Genomic DNA, 13,406 nt, shown 5'->3' with positions numbered 1-13,406 from the left:
TTTCTCCCACAGGCTTTCCCCCCACCCATGTTCCCTGGAGCTCTGAGAATCGACCCCAGGTCTGAAAATGAGGTTTCGGGGAGCACGTTTATTCAGAGAAATAAATATGGCTCGTGGTTAGGGGGTGGAGGGCAGGGGGAGGTCCATATGCGATGCAGCCGCGCGACCAGGTCAGGGTTCCGGAGTTTCCAGCATGTCTGCCAGGGCTCTGGAGAGGAGGACGCCGAGGTTAGATGGCCAGTGTCCAGAGCTCACGCCAGGACGCTTAGAGATCATTACCCTGCCCACTTCTCCGACAAGGAAATGGAGTCCCAGGGTCATCCAGGAACTTAAGACTGGACAGTGCTTCTCCAGACCGGGCCCTTAAAGTGCCCCCCGACCCCTCACACACACTTACTGATACAGGGAGGAGGAGAAGTAGTCGACGTAGCTTCCTGTGGGAAGCAGAGAGATGAGGCTAGAAGGGTACTCCACGAGTGATATTAGGGGGACACTCAGTGTAAGTGCGGGACTAGGGCTAGTTTTCCCCTACCCCTTTTCCCTAATTTCTGCCTCAAATTGAACTCCTACAGGGACTCCTTGGAAGGCCACGCCCCTTCTTGCTCCGGACCAGCTGATTCTCCACTAGCCCCTCCCCTTTGACGTGTACTAGCTTTGGCTCCGCCCACTCGCTTCTAGGGCCGCCCCTCAACCTTTATTCTTTCTTGGTGTCAGACCTGCTCCACCCACATGCTCTGAGCCTTGGACACGCCTCCACGCCTAGCTCCGCCCCATGAGCCTTTCAGGCTGGTCCCTCAGGTTTGGCTCCGCCTCCACCAGGGTTCACCTTGGCGGGCCAGGTCTCTTCCACAAGGTTTTCCCCGCCCCGCCGGTGCTCACCTGGAGTGCACAGAGTTTCGCAGACTAGAGGGCAGAGATAGCAGAACTGGCAGTGCTGGGGGAGAGGCGGAGACAGGGAGAGAACGCGGTCAGGACAGGGGCGTGGACAGGGGCCTGAGGCTAGGTGGAGGTTGAGGTTGCAGAGTTATAGGGAGGTATAGAGTGTGGTGTCATGGATGCACCAGGTGTTAGGGGTTGAGTCGGTCTGGAGTCAGAGGCCAGGATTTAGTCCTGGGTGTTCTCAGATGCTATTTGAGGCCTGGTGGAGCTTCGAGTCTGGGGAGAGGTCTCACCTGGCACTGGTCGCAGTGTTCTCCCATGTTCTCCTCGTCACAGTGACAGTTCTCACATTCAGTGCATCGCTGAGGACCAGAGGAGCCTGGTTAGATGGAAACCCTAAGCCTACTTAGGAGACAACCGTCATCCACTCCTGCCTCTTGGACATTTCACAGACTCCTCACCTCACCCTCATGACGGCCAACACTGAGCTCAGTACCTTCCCCTAGGTTGCTTCCATCCTGCCCCTGGTTCCCTGTCTCAGGGAGGCCCCACATGACCTGGTCACTGTGGGCTGGTCCTGTGAGTGCTTTCTTCATCATCTCTCCCTACCCGCTCTCCCCATGGGCTGTCAGTCCTCCCTCTTGACTCTCCTGAGACGACTCTTGGCCATGGACCCTGGTCTCTGTCCTACACCCCTAGGTGCAGTTCATGCCTCACCTTCTCCTTTCTGGATCATTGCCTCCACTTCCTCCCCCAGCCTCCTGGCCTCCAGTCTTTCCTAGAAAAAATCTTTTTCACCTGGACCTGCCCTTGCTCAAAGCCCTCTCTTGGCACCCCAGGATCCCTGGGACAAATTCCATGGGACAGGTTGGTGTGTAGATCTGGGTGGAGGACATACATTACAGAAGGTGCAGTAGCCACACAGGGACCCTGGTTGATAATTCCCATATTCCTGGGTGTCCTGCAGACCTGTGGGAACAGAAAGGCAGGGTGACTCAGCCTTATTCACTCCTCCCCACCCCCACCAGGGGCCACTCACCTGTGTCTTCACCACTCTCCTCCTCACTAGAGCCATCCCCAGCCACCTCCCTACTGGCCAGGGGGTTAGGGATGATGGTGAAGGGGAGCTCATCTTCCTCTAAGCCTTCCTCCTCCTCCTCCTCCTCTTTTCTGTGATCTTGGCTCGGTGGGACCAGAAATTCAGCCCTCTCTTCCCTCCTGTCTTCTTGCTCCTCCTCATCTTCCTCCCCTTCTTCCTCCTGGCTCAGGCTGAGGCCGTGACCTTCCTCTTCGTCCTGCTGGTCTTCCTGGGCCAGGTGGTGGGCTTCTTCCACCCCCTGCTCAGAGCCTTCATCCTCTCCCTCCCGGGAGCTGTCATCCTCTTCCTCTCCCGAGTCACTCTCCCTCCCAACCTGCATGTGCTCTGGGGAGTGATGACTAATCTCCTCTTGAATGGATCCTCTGTGACCATGATCAGTCCCTTCATCTTGGTGGTCTTGTTCCCTGTGGCTGGGGGCCTGGTGGCCAAGCTCGGCAGAGATGTCCTCATCTTCCTCCTTTGAAACGCCAGGGTGGTGATGGACAGGGACGTCTGTTTTATACTCCTCTGGGAAGTCCTCCTCCTCATCGCTCTTGTGGCCTTGGGGTTGGTGCCTTGCAACATGTTGGCTGAGCTTGTCTATGACCTCCTCCTCCTCTTCCTCATTCTTGTCCCCAAGGCCATGGTGGCCATGTCTGGGAAACTGGTGCCAATGCTCAGTGGACACGTCCTCATCTTCATCTTCCTTGTCTCTGTGGCCTTGGTGCCCATGGCCAGTGACATGATGGTGGTGTTCATCTGAGACGTCCTCCTCTTCATTCCCGTGGCCTCGGTGCCTGTGGGCCTGGTGTCCAGACTCAATAGAAACATCATCATCTTCTTCGTGATCTCCATGTCCATGGCTGGGGACATGAGGGTGGTGTTCATCTGAAATGTCCTCCTCCTCTTCATTCCCGTGGCCTCGGTGCCTGTGGGTCTGGTGTCCATACTCAGCGGAGACATCATCATCATCATCATCATCATCATCATCTTCTTCTTCTTCTTCTTTGTGGCCTTGGTGCCCATGGTCAGGGACATGATGGTGGTATTCATCTGAGATGTCCTCCTCCTCCTCACTGCCATGGCCTTGATGCCTGTGGCCCTGGTACCTAGACTCAGAGGAGACTTCCTCCTCCCCTTCCTCCTCTTCTTCCTCTTCTCCTTCATCATCCTCTCCCTCTCGAGGACCCCGGTGCACATGCCTGGGGCTGCGATGGTGATGCTCACTGGATACAATGTCATCCTCGTCCTCATCTTCATCGCTGTGGCTCCTGTGGCTGGGGAAGTGGTTCTCATGCTCGGCTGAGTCCCCTGCGTCTTCCTCGTCATGGCCTCTGTGCCCGTGGGCTTGCTCAGCCTGCTCTGTGAAGACCTCCTCTGAGACATGCCCATCTGTAAGCTCTTGGCCTTGGTACCTGTGGGCTCCGTGCTGGTGGCCATAATCCCTGGAGACATCCTTATCCTCCCCTCTCTGGTCTCTATGACTGTGGAAATGATGCCCATTTTCTGTGGAAACATCCTCACTCTCATCTCGGTGGCCTCCGTGGCTGTAGATCCGGTGGCTAACCTCGGCCGACGCGTCCTCTGAGGGCCCTGCCACGTTTGCATTGTTGTTCCAGTTGCTGGGGCCCAGCCCAGCCCCTCTCAGCTGCTGGGTCATGGCAGGAGGGAGGAGCAGGCTGACCACTGCGGCGCAGAGGAGAGAAGTGTGCAGCCATGGCCCAGGGTGGCCCATGGGGACGTTTAGGCAGCAGGCTTTCTCCCAGGGCTGGCTCCAGCTGCCTCTGAGGCTGTGTGATCAAGGTTGGGGTCCTGTCCCCTTCTGGGTCTGACTCTTTCTCTGTGTCTCTCCTTCACTTTTTCTCTCTTGATCTCTGTCCGTTTGCCTTTCTCTGCCCTGGACACCCCTCTGAGGCTGTCTCTGGAGTCCCAGACCCCCCTCTTGGGTCCTCCCTCCCCACTGCCCAGCCAATAGGGTCTCTCCCCTCCCCTCTCTGTGGCTAAATTTACTCTTAGCCTGAGTTATTCTGGGTCACTCCCTGCCTGCCCCTCCTCTTCTGATCCTCCATCCCGCTGGGGAGGGGCTAAATGGAGGGGTCTCTCCCTTGAGTGGGAGAGGAAACTGAGGGACTTGACCTTATAGTGCAAACAAGCTCATGTTGGCAGCTGAGAAGATAAAGGCTAGACTTTCAGTGGGCCAAGCTGGGGAAGCCTAGAGCCATTGGGGGAGGGCAGGAGCAACATGTCAGAGGGAGAGACCTCTCAATGGAAGGGTTAGGGTGTAATTATGGCGAATTTCCAGCCAGAGGGGAATGCTTGGTAAGAAGGTGGATGCCACTAGCCAGGCCCTAGAATGGTTTTTTGAAGGGGCCTGTCCCAAAGACACATACCCGTGACCTCCTGTCCCTGGAACTCAGATCTGAGGGTAGGGGACATCACCAGGCCAGGGCTATAAATACAGCTGAGAGGAGGTGCGGGGGTCAGGTTACAAAGGCCCCAGCTGTCCCCGTCAGCAAGAGCTGGCAGGAGATATGTAGCCCTGCCTGGCTCTGTGTGTCCACAGCACCCACTCCTTACCTCCATGATGACCCTCACTCTTTGGGTCTCCATCTCTTTTTGGGTTCCATCCTTCATTTCTGTCACCTGCTCCCTCTCCATAAGTATCCCCCCTTCTGTTCCCCCCTCACTCTGGACTTCGGTCCCCCACCCAAGTCTTTGTTTCCCTCTCTTTCTGGGTCAAGAGCACACTACCCCAATTCTTCATTCCCACTCCTTTATGGTTCTCTGCCAACCATCCAAGTCTTTGTGTCTCATGCCACCCTCAATATGTCCCCTCTCCTTATCTTTCTCTCCATCTCTGTGTCCTTTATCTGGGTCTCTAACCTCCCACCTCCTTCTCTCTGGGTCTCTGTCCCTCTCTCTGGGTCTCCATTTCCCTTGTGTCTCTGGTCAAAGTGCCCCCCCATCTCCCGCCCCCCTGGGTCTGAGCCCTCTCCTTCCTCTGCACCTGTGGTCCCGATGCCCAGGTCCACTCCCTGTCTCTCACCCCACGCCCTCTATCGCGGACCTCTGCACCCCTGGGTGGCTGTCCCCCCTTTGTCTCTGTATCGCAGCCCTTTCCCCGCCTCCCGCTGACGTGTCTCGGGGACTCCCGCCCCAGGCTGGGCAGGGAAGTGGCGGATCCGGTTTGTGCAGGGCGGGCCTGGAAGGGCGTGGAGGGACTGTAGGGAGCCCGAAGGGCTCGGACGTTGCGTGGCCGCGGCAGCATGGTGGGCCCCGAGAAGGAGCAGGTACCGCGCGGGCCGGGCCGGGAGCGCGGAGCGGGGGCCCGGGCTCCTGGTGCCCAGAGACAGGCGCTGGAGACCCGGCTCCCGGGTCAGAGGGAGGCCGGGGGCCAGGATTCCGGGGACGGGCAGGAGGGCTGTGGGTGCAGACCCGCGAGTCTGCGGGAGGCCGCCCTGGGGTCCGGGGCTCGGGTGTGGGCGGTGGGGCCGGAGGTGCCTCGGGACTGAACTGGGTCCCGTCCCCTCCCTGTTCCGGTCTCCAGAGCTGGATCCCTAAGATCTTCAGGAAGAAGATCTGCACGACGTTCATAGTTGACCTCTCAGATTCCGGGTGAGCAGCCCGCGGGGACCGCCCGGGAGCCTCGGGGCCCGCTGACCCCGCCCACCGCAGACAGGCCCCGCCCCTCCGCGCCTCGGGTCTGGGAGGACCCCGGACCCCAAGGGCATTCGCGGCTGGCGCTCCCCCGCGGAGGTTTGGGAGGCTGTGTAGACACCTCAAGTCTCAGTTCTCCCTCAGGGTCCGTGTAAACGCTCCAGGGCTCGGTCCTGTTTCTTTCCCTGTGTTTCTTGTGTGTCTGTCTCTCTGTCACTTGTCTCTTTTGACTGTGTCTCTTTCAGTCATTCGTTCGTTCACTCCTTGATCCATCCAGTAAACCCTCACTTGGCGTTCCCAAGATTAGAGGTGCTTTCAGCAAATCCCCCCCCCCCCCCGGGCCTGCCGGCTTCCAATTTCACTTGAGACTCATCCTCTGTGACTTTGGGCAAGTCATTTCACCTCTCTGGGCCTTGCTTGTCATCTGGGCATAAAAACTACCCTCCCTCTTGGGATAATGGTGAGAATTAAGCAAGTTAATGCTGTGAGATTTCTGGAACAGTGCCCAACACCTAATAAGCATTGGAAAATATCTACAATTCCCTCTTGAAAGTAGCAATTGCCACAGCGTGTGGGTGCTGTGCTGAGTGGTCGGGGACATTGCCTGAGCTAGACCGGGTGCTTGCTGCCCTGGAGGAGCTCCTGGTCTCCAGTGATGGTCCTTCAAGTGAGTCCATACTTTCTAGTTGTCCTCGGGTCAGTCCTGGGGCATGGGAAACTTACACGTTCCCAAATTACTTGTTATGAACTGATTATCTCCGTGTGGTACAGCTTGCAAATTATAAATAAATGAATACCTGCTCATGAGTGTGAGTGCTCCAAACGTTTCACTGGAGGGAGGTCTCGAGAAAATTTAGGAACCTTGAATCTGACAGCAGGTGGACGACATAGAGGGTGATTCTTAAAAGGCCAGGGGATGGCAGCTGCCCAGATTGGGCCACTGGACTTGTGGGAGCCTAGAGGAGGTGTCTGGCTAGGACTAGGGAGGGGACAGTGTATCACTAATGATTTCGGGAGGAGGAGGGCCGTGAAGTGCATCTGAAGGAGAGCTGGTGTTCGACAGGCAAAGGTGGGCTTGAGAGAGGCATGTGGAAAGGCATTCTGAGAGAGGAACAGCATGGGAAAAGTCCCCCCAGTGATGGTGTGGTGTGGCTTAAAGTGGAGCCAAGGTCAGAGTGCAAGGAGTGTTCTCACCAGAGAGGAGGCTGCAGAGGAGGGTGGTGCTAGACCTCACTGGGCCTTAGAGGGCACCCTGACTGGCTGGGACCTTGTCCTCTGTGCCCTACATCAAGTAGAGGGGTGGGGTCCACTCTTGTGTGATGACTATGTGAAGATAAGTAGGAGGAAGCTGGGTCAAGAGTCTGACAGGGAGAGAGGAAAGGGCCGGAGCCAGGTTGCCCAGCAGGGCACAGAGAGGACGGGGTGGGGCAGGAGGCGGAGCCTGGGGACCCATGGATTTGGGGAGGATGGCTGCTAAACAAGCAGTCTGGTGATTTGGACACAGTGGGTCATTCTCAAGATGGGGAACCCAGGAGGATGAGAGATTTGGGCAGTGTGGCCTCTGTGGGTGAGGGGAATGCAGAGACCCAGGGCTGGGACTCAGGAGAAGGTTTGGACTCCCAGAAGGATCTGAGAAGTCCTAGCTCTTGATGGTAATTGACACCATGGAAATAGGTGACATGTCACAAGGTTTAAAAAAAAATGTAAAAAGGGGCTGGGGGCTGAGGCTGAGGCTCAGTGGTAGTGCACTTGCCTGGTATGTGTGAGGCACTGGGTTCGTTTCTCAGAACCGCTTATAAATAAATAAAATAAAGACCTATCAACAACTCTCTCTCTCTCTGTGTATATATATATATATATATATATATATATATATATATATATATAAAGGGGAGTGTACTCAGTGGTAGGGTGCTTGCTTAGAATGCATGAGGCCCTGAGTTTGATCCCCAGTATGTTAAATAAATAAATAAATAAAGTCAGGGTGGCGGTTGCCAATTAGTGGTTCCATGGCCAGTGGTTTTTCTTTTGCATGGGAGAGTTTATTTTTATTTTTTTTAAAGAGAGAGTGACAGAGGAGAGAGAGAGAATTTTTAATATTTATTTTTTAGTTCTCGGCGGACACAACATCTTTGTTGGTATGTGGTGCTGAGGATCGAACCCGGGCCGCACACATGCCAGGCGAGCGCGCTACCGCTTGAGCCACATCCCCAGCCCCTGCATGGGAGAGTTTAAAAACCTGTGTCTGGGTTGGGAGTACACAGCTCAGTGGTAGAGTGTGTGCTTAGCTTGCATGAGACCCTGGGTTCCATCCCCAGCACTAAAAAGCAAGCAAACAAAAAACAAAACCCAAAAAATAAAACAACAACAACAAAAAACAACCCAAACCCAACACTCTGTCTTTGAATGTCCAAGACAATCATGCTGCTTCAAATTCCCACTGCCTCTAGCACATTCATTTCTAACAAAGCTTCTTTCTATTGACGTACTTGCCTGGATCCTGTGAGCATCAAATTTGAGACCAGCGTGGCCTTTGCTCTGGGGAACGCTTGCACTCAGGGGGATAAAGAGAGGCCACAAACGAGGCTGGGACAGAGCAGCAGGGGACAAAGAGGATGGGAGTCTGCCAAAGTAAAGGTTTTTCAGAATCAGAGTCTTTCAACTGTGGCCAGAGCCACCTGAACTGCAGTCAGATGAGACCTGAATAGGGGCCATTGTGTCAGGGGTCACACTCAGGTAGACGTGAGGCTGGCAGAGGGGATATCTACTAGCACTGTCCACCGGAGCTTTCTGAGGTAGCAGAAATATGAATGTTGGTCTAGGACATCAGCCTGACTCTGGGTTCCCAACAAATCGGGGCTAGCCACTTGCACCAAAAATCAAACAGAAAAAGTAATGGTGAAAAGCTGGGAAGGAACTTTAATCAATATGGCGGGCCATATGGGGGAGGCCCGTGAGACAGAGAGACTCAGTCATGTTTTGGAGACACTGATGTGAGCTTTAGGTTTAAACAGAGGAAGAACTAGGGTGGAGGGGGAGCCTAATTAAAGAGTCCTGGTCAAACTATTGTCTGGTTGATCATTATCTCAGATCTGGTTCTGCAAGGTGACTCCAGCGAAGTCCTTATCGCTGGAGATTAAGGGGCAATCAGTTCCCATGAAATTATTGCTCCTGTTAAGAGGGGCCATCTCAGTACCTGTCAGGGGGTAATTGCTCCCACTTACAGGGGTGATCTCATCATGGGACGATCTGTGTGGGAGTTTCTGCTGTCCTGGAATCCAAGGTGATGGTAGGTTTAGGGCAATGGCTGGGGACTTCTAGGTGCTCCTCCAGGTCTGGAATAGGACCTTGTGAAAGCTGGCAGTTGAGTGTCCCTGCAAATCTTCAGAATACCTAGTTACTCTTATCTTGGTGTTGTCTGTCTTGAAGGGAAATGAGAGAGGTTAGGTAAATTTAGGACTCCCGCAGACCTTGTATTGCCAGACAACCCTTAAGTGATTGACGTGCCTACATGCAGAGCTAAGCCGGAATCCGACCCAAAGTTTACGTAATCAAGAGACAGATACAAAATGCCAAGCTTCATCCTGCTTTTAGTTACCCATTGGACATCTGCAGGCTCCAGTGAAGAGTTAGTGCCTTTGGCAAGAGCAGCTTCTAATTTCCTGTAGAAATGTTCTCTGTCCACATCCAAGATGGCAGCCACTGGCCGCATGGGAGCCCTTGAAATTTGGCTGGTGTGACTGGGGCACTGAAGTTTTGCTTTGATCTAATTTTAGTTTATTAGACTATAAGGAGTTCGTGAATGGAAAGAACCCCATGTGAATAGGGCTACTGCCTTCGACAGTGTGGGCTCTGGAACATTCCTTGCTCATGGGAAGCAGCTGGAGAGCAACAAGGGATTCCAAGGAGGAGGTTCAGATAACTGAGGCCTGGAAGGTTGCTGGGGTTAGACTCAGGAGTGGAGACGTAAGTTCTCCATGTGCAGCAAAGGGCCTGGGGTTTTCTGTTCCTGTGTCCTGTGCATGGATCCCTTGGCCCTTCTTCTTCTTTTTTAAGTTTATTGATTTCATTTTATTTTTTAATACATGACAGTGGAATGCATTACAGTTCTTATTATACATATAGAGCACAATTTTTCCTATCTTTGTACATAGAGTATGTTCACACCAATCCAAGCCTTTATACATGTACTTTTTTGCATTACAATTCTTATTACACATATGTACCACAATTTTTCATATCTGTTTATATATAAAGTAGGTTGACACCCAATTGAGTCTTCACACATGTACTTTGGATAATGGTGTCCATCACATTCCACTGCCCTTGCTAATCCCCTACCCTCTCCCTTCCCCTCCCACCCCTCCGCCCTATCTAGAGTTCATCTGTTCCTCCCATGCTCCCCCTGCCTACCCCACTGAGAGTCAGCCTCCTTATGTCAGAGAAAACGTTCAGCATTTGTGTTTTGGGGATTGGCTAACTTCACTTAGCATTATCTTCTCCAGCTCCATCCATTTACTCCAAATGCCATGATTTTATTCTCTTTTAATGCTGAGTGATATTCCATTGTGTATAAATGCCACATTTTTTTTTTTTATCCATTCATCCACTGAGGGGCATCTAGGTTGGCTCCACAGTTTAACTATTGTGAATTGAGCTGCTGTAAACATTGATGGGGCTGTGTCCCTGTAGTGTGCTGTTTTTAAGTCCTTTGGGTATAGACCGAGGAGAGGGACAGCTGGGTCAAATGGTGGTCCCATTCCCAGATTTCCAAGGAATCTCCACACTGCTTCCCATATTGGCTGCTCCTTGGCCCTTCTTTTTAGTGTCTCCACTGCTTCTGCCAAATCCACATGCCACCTGCATTAGCATTTTTGTAAACTTGGTCCTCACGTTGGCTCACTGGACTCAGGCAAATGCAGGTTCCCGGGCTCTCTGAATTCTGTCTGAATCAAGGAGACTTAGAAACATTTTCGCCCGAATCCCTGTTCCCCAACTCTCGGCTCTTCGCTCTTTGAAACTCGATGCCAATCACAGCAGCAAAGGAGGACTGTAATTTATTTAGGGAGAAAAAAATTTATGTATGGTGACCATACATGGAAATCCAGTTCCATTTGTCACAAAGAGAGAGAAAGAAGCTACAGAGGCCAGATACAATGAACAGCAAATAAAGGTATTTACCTCTGGCTGGGTGCTATTGCCGGCCCCACATTCTGGGCCCCAGGCCTGCTTTCCTCATTAAAAACAAGGAGTACCAAAGGGTTAGGCATGAAAGATATTCAGGCCCCCAGCCGAGCCCCTCTCCTTGACTGCAGTCAGAAAAAGGAATGACTTTCTCACTGTGTTATTCAAGGTTATTTAAAGCTCTGTGTGAAGTTCGCGCAGCCTCGTCTCCAACTGGGACCGGTATGCAATTCTCATTTCAGGAAACATTGCGTTATTTCTCTGGCTCCTTATAGTTCTATGGAGTAGGCTGTGCTATTATTGTCTTTTCATTCGAGGAGGAAATTTAGGCTCAGAGAAGTGAAGCCACCTGCCCAAAGTCACACAGCTGCTTCAGCCTCGAGCACATGAGCTTGTTTCTGAATTACTCTCTGGATTTTTCTATTTTTTAAAAAAAATTTCTTCTTCTTTTTCAAATCTTCCTTTTCATGGTGAACATCATCCGTTTGGACTGGGGGCTGGGTATTCCCCCTGATGGATGCCTTTGCTTTTCCCTTCTGGCCCCCCGGGTCACAGTGAGAGTGGGGCCCTGTCAACCTCCCTACTTGAGTTTACTTGTGGCTTCCTTCTGGTGGGGAGAGGTGACTGTCCCTGCCTGAGTCTCTCACTCAGGCGGTTGGAGCCAGTGCCAGGGTCAGTGTGGATTCTGACCGCCTCTGGGGACACAGGTCAATACAGAAATCTGGACACGTCTGCAGGGTGCTGGGGTCGGGGGATTCCTCGGGTTCACGCTGCACCTTCACACCCCCAGAGGGACCTTATGCCAGTGTGGGCGTCCCCGGAGTGCCCACCCCTCAGTGGCTGTGGAGGATGCATTTGGCGCGGCCGTGGTGACCGTGTGGGACAGTGACGTGCACACCACAGAGAAGCCCACTGACGCCTATGGGGACCTGGACTTCCAGGGCGCCGGTCGCAGGACTAGCAACGTGAGGCCTGCATGCCTGGGCGGGGCGGGGGCTGAGCCTGCCTGGGGCCCCGGGGTCTGGGCGGCCCAAGCTGAAGGCTGCGTCTCCACTGGCCCTTTCTCCACCTCTGTCCCCTGGTGCTGAGACTCTGTCCTCTGTCTCTGGGTCTCTGTCCTCTGTCTCCGGGTCTCTGTCCTCTGTCTCCGGGTCTCTGTCCTCTGTCTCTGGGTCTCTGTCCTCCGTCTCTGGGTCTCTGTCCTCTGTCTCCGGGTCTCTGTCCTCTGTCTCCGGGTCTCTGTCCTCCGTCTCCGGGTCTCTGTCTCCGGGTCTCTGTCCTCCGTCTCCGGGTCTCTGTCCTCCGTCTCCGGGTCTCTGTCCTCCGTCTCCGGGTCTCTGTCCTCCGTCTCCGGGTCTCTGTCCTCCGTCTCCGGGTCTCTGTCCTCCGTCTCCGGGTCTCTGTCCTCTGTCTCTGGGTCTCTGTCCTCTGTCTCTGGGTCTCTGTCCTCCGTCTCTGGGTCTCTGTCCTCTATCTCTGGGTCTCGGTCCCTCCCTCTTTGGGTGTCCGTCCTTGTCTTTCTGGGTGTCTGTCCTCCTCTGTCTCTGTCACCTTCCCCACGTCCCTTCCTCCTGTGTGTCCACAGTTCCTCCGGCTCTCTGACCGTACGGATCCGGCGACAGTCTATAGCCTGGTCACCCGGGCGTGGGGCTTTCAAGCTCCGAACCTGGTGGTGTCAGTGCTGGGGGGTTCAAGTGGCCCTGTCCTCCAGACCTGGCTGCAGGACCTGCTGCGACGTGGCCTGGTCCGGGCTGCCCAGAGCACAGGTGACCAAGGGTGGGCGGGCCGTGTCTCCAGGGCATGGGCCCACGGCCGTCTCGCGGCCTCTCTGGATTCTGCCCACCTCCAGTTTTTATGTGGCCATGTGACGTGCTGTTTTCCTCCCTGTCTCTACGTGTCTTTCTCTGTGTGTAGGGGCCTGGATCGTCACCGGGGGGCTGCACACAGGCATCGGCCGGCATGTTGGCGTGGCTGTGCGGGACCACCAGACGGCCAGCACGGGGGGCACCAACGTGGTGGCCATGGGAGTGGCCCCCTGGGGTGTGGTTCGGAATAGAGACTCCCTCACCGACCCCAAGGTACAGCCCTGGGTCCGAAAAAAGGTGGAGGGCTTGGGGCTGGGACCCTGGGCCATGAGGACACAGAGTGGTGCTGTCCCCCCAGAAAGGCTCACTGGTCTGTCTGTCTGTCCCCCAGGGCTCGTTCCCTGCCAAGTACCGGTGGCACGGTGACCCTGAAGATGGGGTCGAGTTTCCCCTGGACTACAATTACTCGGCCTTCTTCCTGGTGGACGATGGCACCCACGGTCGCCTGGGCGGGGAGGACCGATTCCGCCTGCGGTTTGAGACCTACGTGTCGCGGCAGAAGACCGGGGTGGGAGGTGAGTGACTTTTGGGATCTGTGACCCCGTGGCCAATGCTCAGGATCCCAGTGATCAAAATCTGGGGCGGGCTGGGGCTGGCTCAGCAGCAGAGCGCTTGCCTAGCACGTGCGAGGCCCTGGGTTCCCTCCTCGGCCCCACATATAAGTAAATAAATTGTGTCCAACTACAAGTAAAAAATAAATATCAGAAGAATCTTGCTGGGTGTGGTGACACTTATCTTTAATC

General features: G+C 54.4%; 2 protein-coding genes across 4 annotated transcripts in view; one reads left to right on the top strand and one right to left on the bottom strand.

The window, feature by feature from the left end:
- Positions 1-68: 68 nt before the first annotated feature.
- Positions 69-4,617, bottom strand: Hrc (histidine rich calcium binding protein). The gene is made up of 6 exons (XM_005336660.5): positions 1,919-4,617; positions 1,778-1,848; positions 1,173-1,241; positions 880-934; positions 398-434; positions 69-208 (listed from the first exon to the last, which is right to left on the bottom strand). Exons 1-6 carry the CDS (start codon positions 3,690-3,692, stop codon positions 172-174), a joined length of 2,043 nt encoding a protein of 680 aa, XP_005336717.2. The 5' UTR covers positions 3,693-4,617; the 3' UTR covers positions 69-171.
- A 471-nt stretch (positions 4,618-5,088) lies between these two features.
- Positions 5,089-13,406, top strand: part of Trpm4 (transient receptor potential cation channel subfamily M member 4) — a 31,526-nt gene continuing 23,208 nt past the window's right edge. For 2 of the 3 annotated variants that reach the window (XR_013430636.1, XM_078031667.1), the window contains exons 1-6: positions 5,089-5,247; positions 5,505-5,572; positions 11,589-11,763; positions 12,384-12,564; positions 12,713-12,876; positions 12,995-13,178. Coding sequence is in view for 2 of the 3 variants with exons in the window: in XM_078031667.1 (XP_077887793.1) it covers positions 5,224-5,247; positions 5,505-5,572; positions 11,589-11,763; positions 12,384-12,564; positions 12,713-12,876; positions 12,995-13,178 (796 nt within the window). In the remaining variant the exon portion in view is untranslated. The remainder of the gene's footprint in view (positions 5,248-5,504; positions 5,573-11,588; positions 11,764-12,383; positions 12,565-12,712; positions 12,877-12,994; positions 13,179-13,406) is intronic. The other variant, XM_078031668.1, reaches the window with a different exon arrangement.

Source organism: Ictidomys tridecemlineatus, chromosome 15 (genome assembly GCF_052094955.1).
Source record: "Ictidomys tridecemlineatus isolate mIctTri1 chromosome 15, mIctTri1.hap1, whole genome shotgun sequence".
Lineage (NCBI taxonomy): Eukaryota > Metazoa > Chordata > Mammalia > Rodentia > Sciuridae > Ictidomys > Ictidomys tridecemlineatus.
Note: the sequence above shows the minus strand (reverse complement) of the source record. Positions and strands in the feature narration are given on the sequence as shown.

What these genes read in the sequence shown, in the direction of transcription:
- Hrc (XM_005336660.5), bottom strand. Translation starts at nt 3,692, where the DNA reads ATGGGCCACCCTGGGCCATGGCTGCACACTTCTCTCCTCTGCGCCGCA. An exon ending in GCTACTGCACCTTCTGTAAT is followed by an intron (nt 1,242 to 1,777) that starts GTATGTCCTCCA and finishes TCTGGTCCTCAG; the next exon opens with CGATGCACTGAATGTGAGAA. An exon ending in TTCTCCTCCTCCCTGTATCA is followed by an intron (nt 209 to 397) that starts GTAAGTGTGTGT and finishes CCTCCTCTCCAG; the next exon opens with AGCCCTGGCAGACATGCTGG.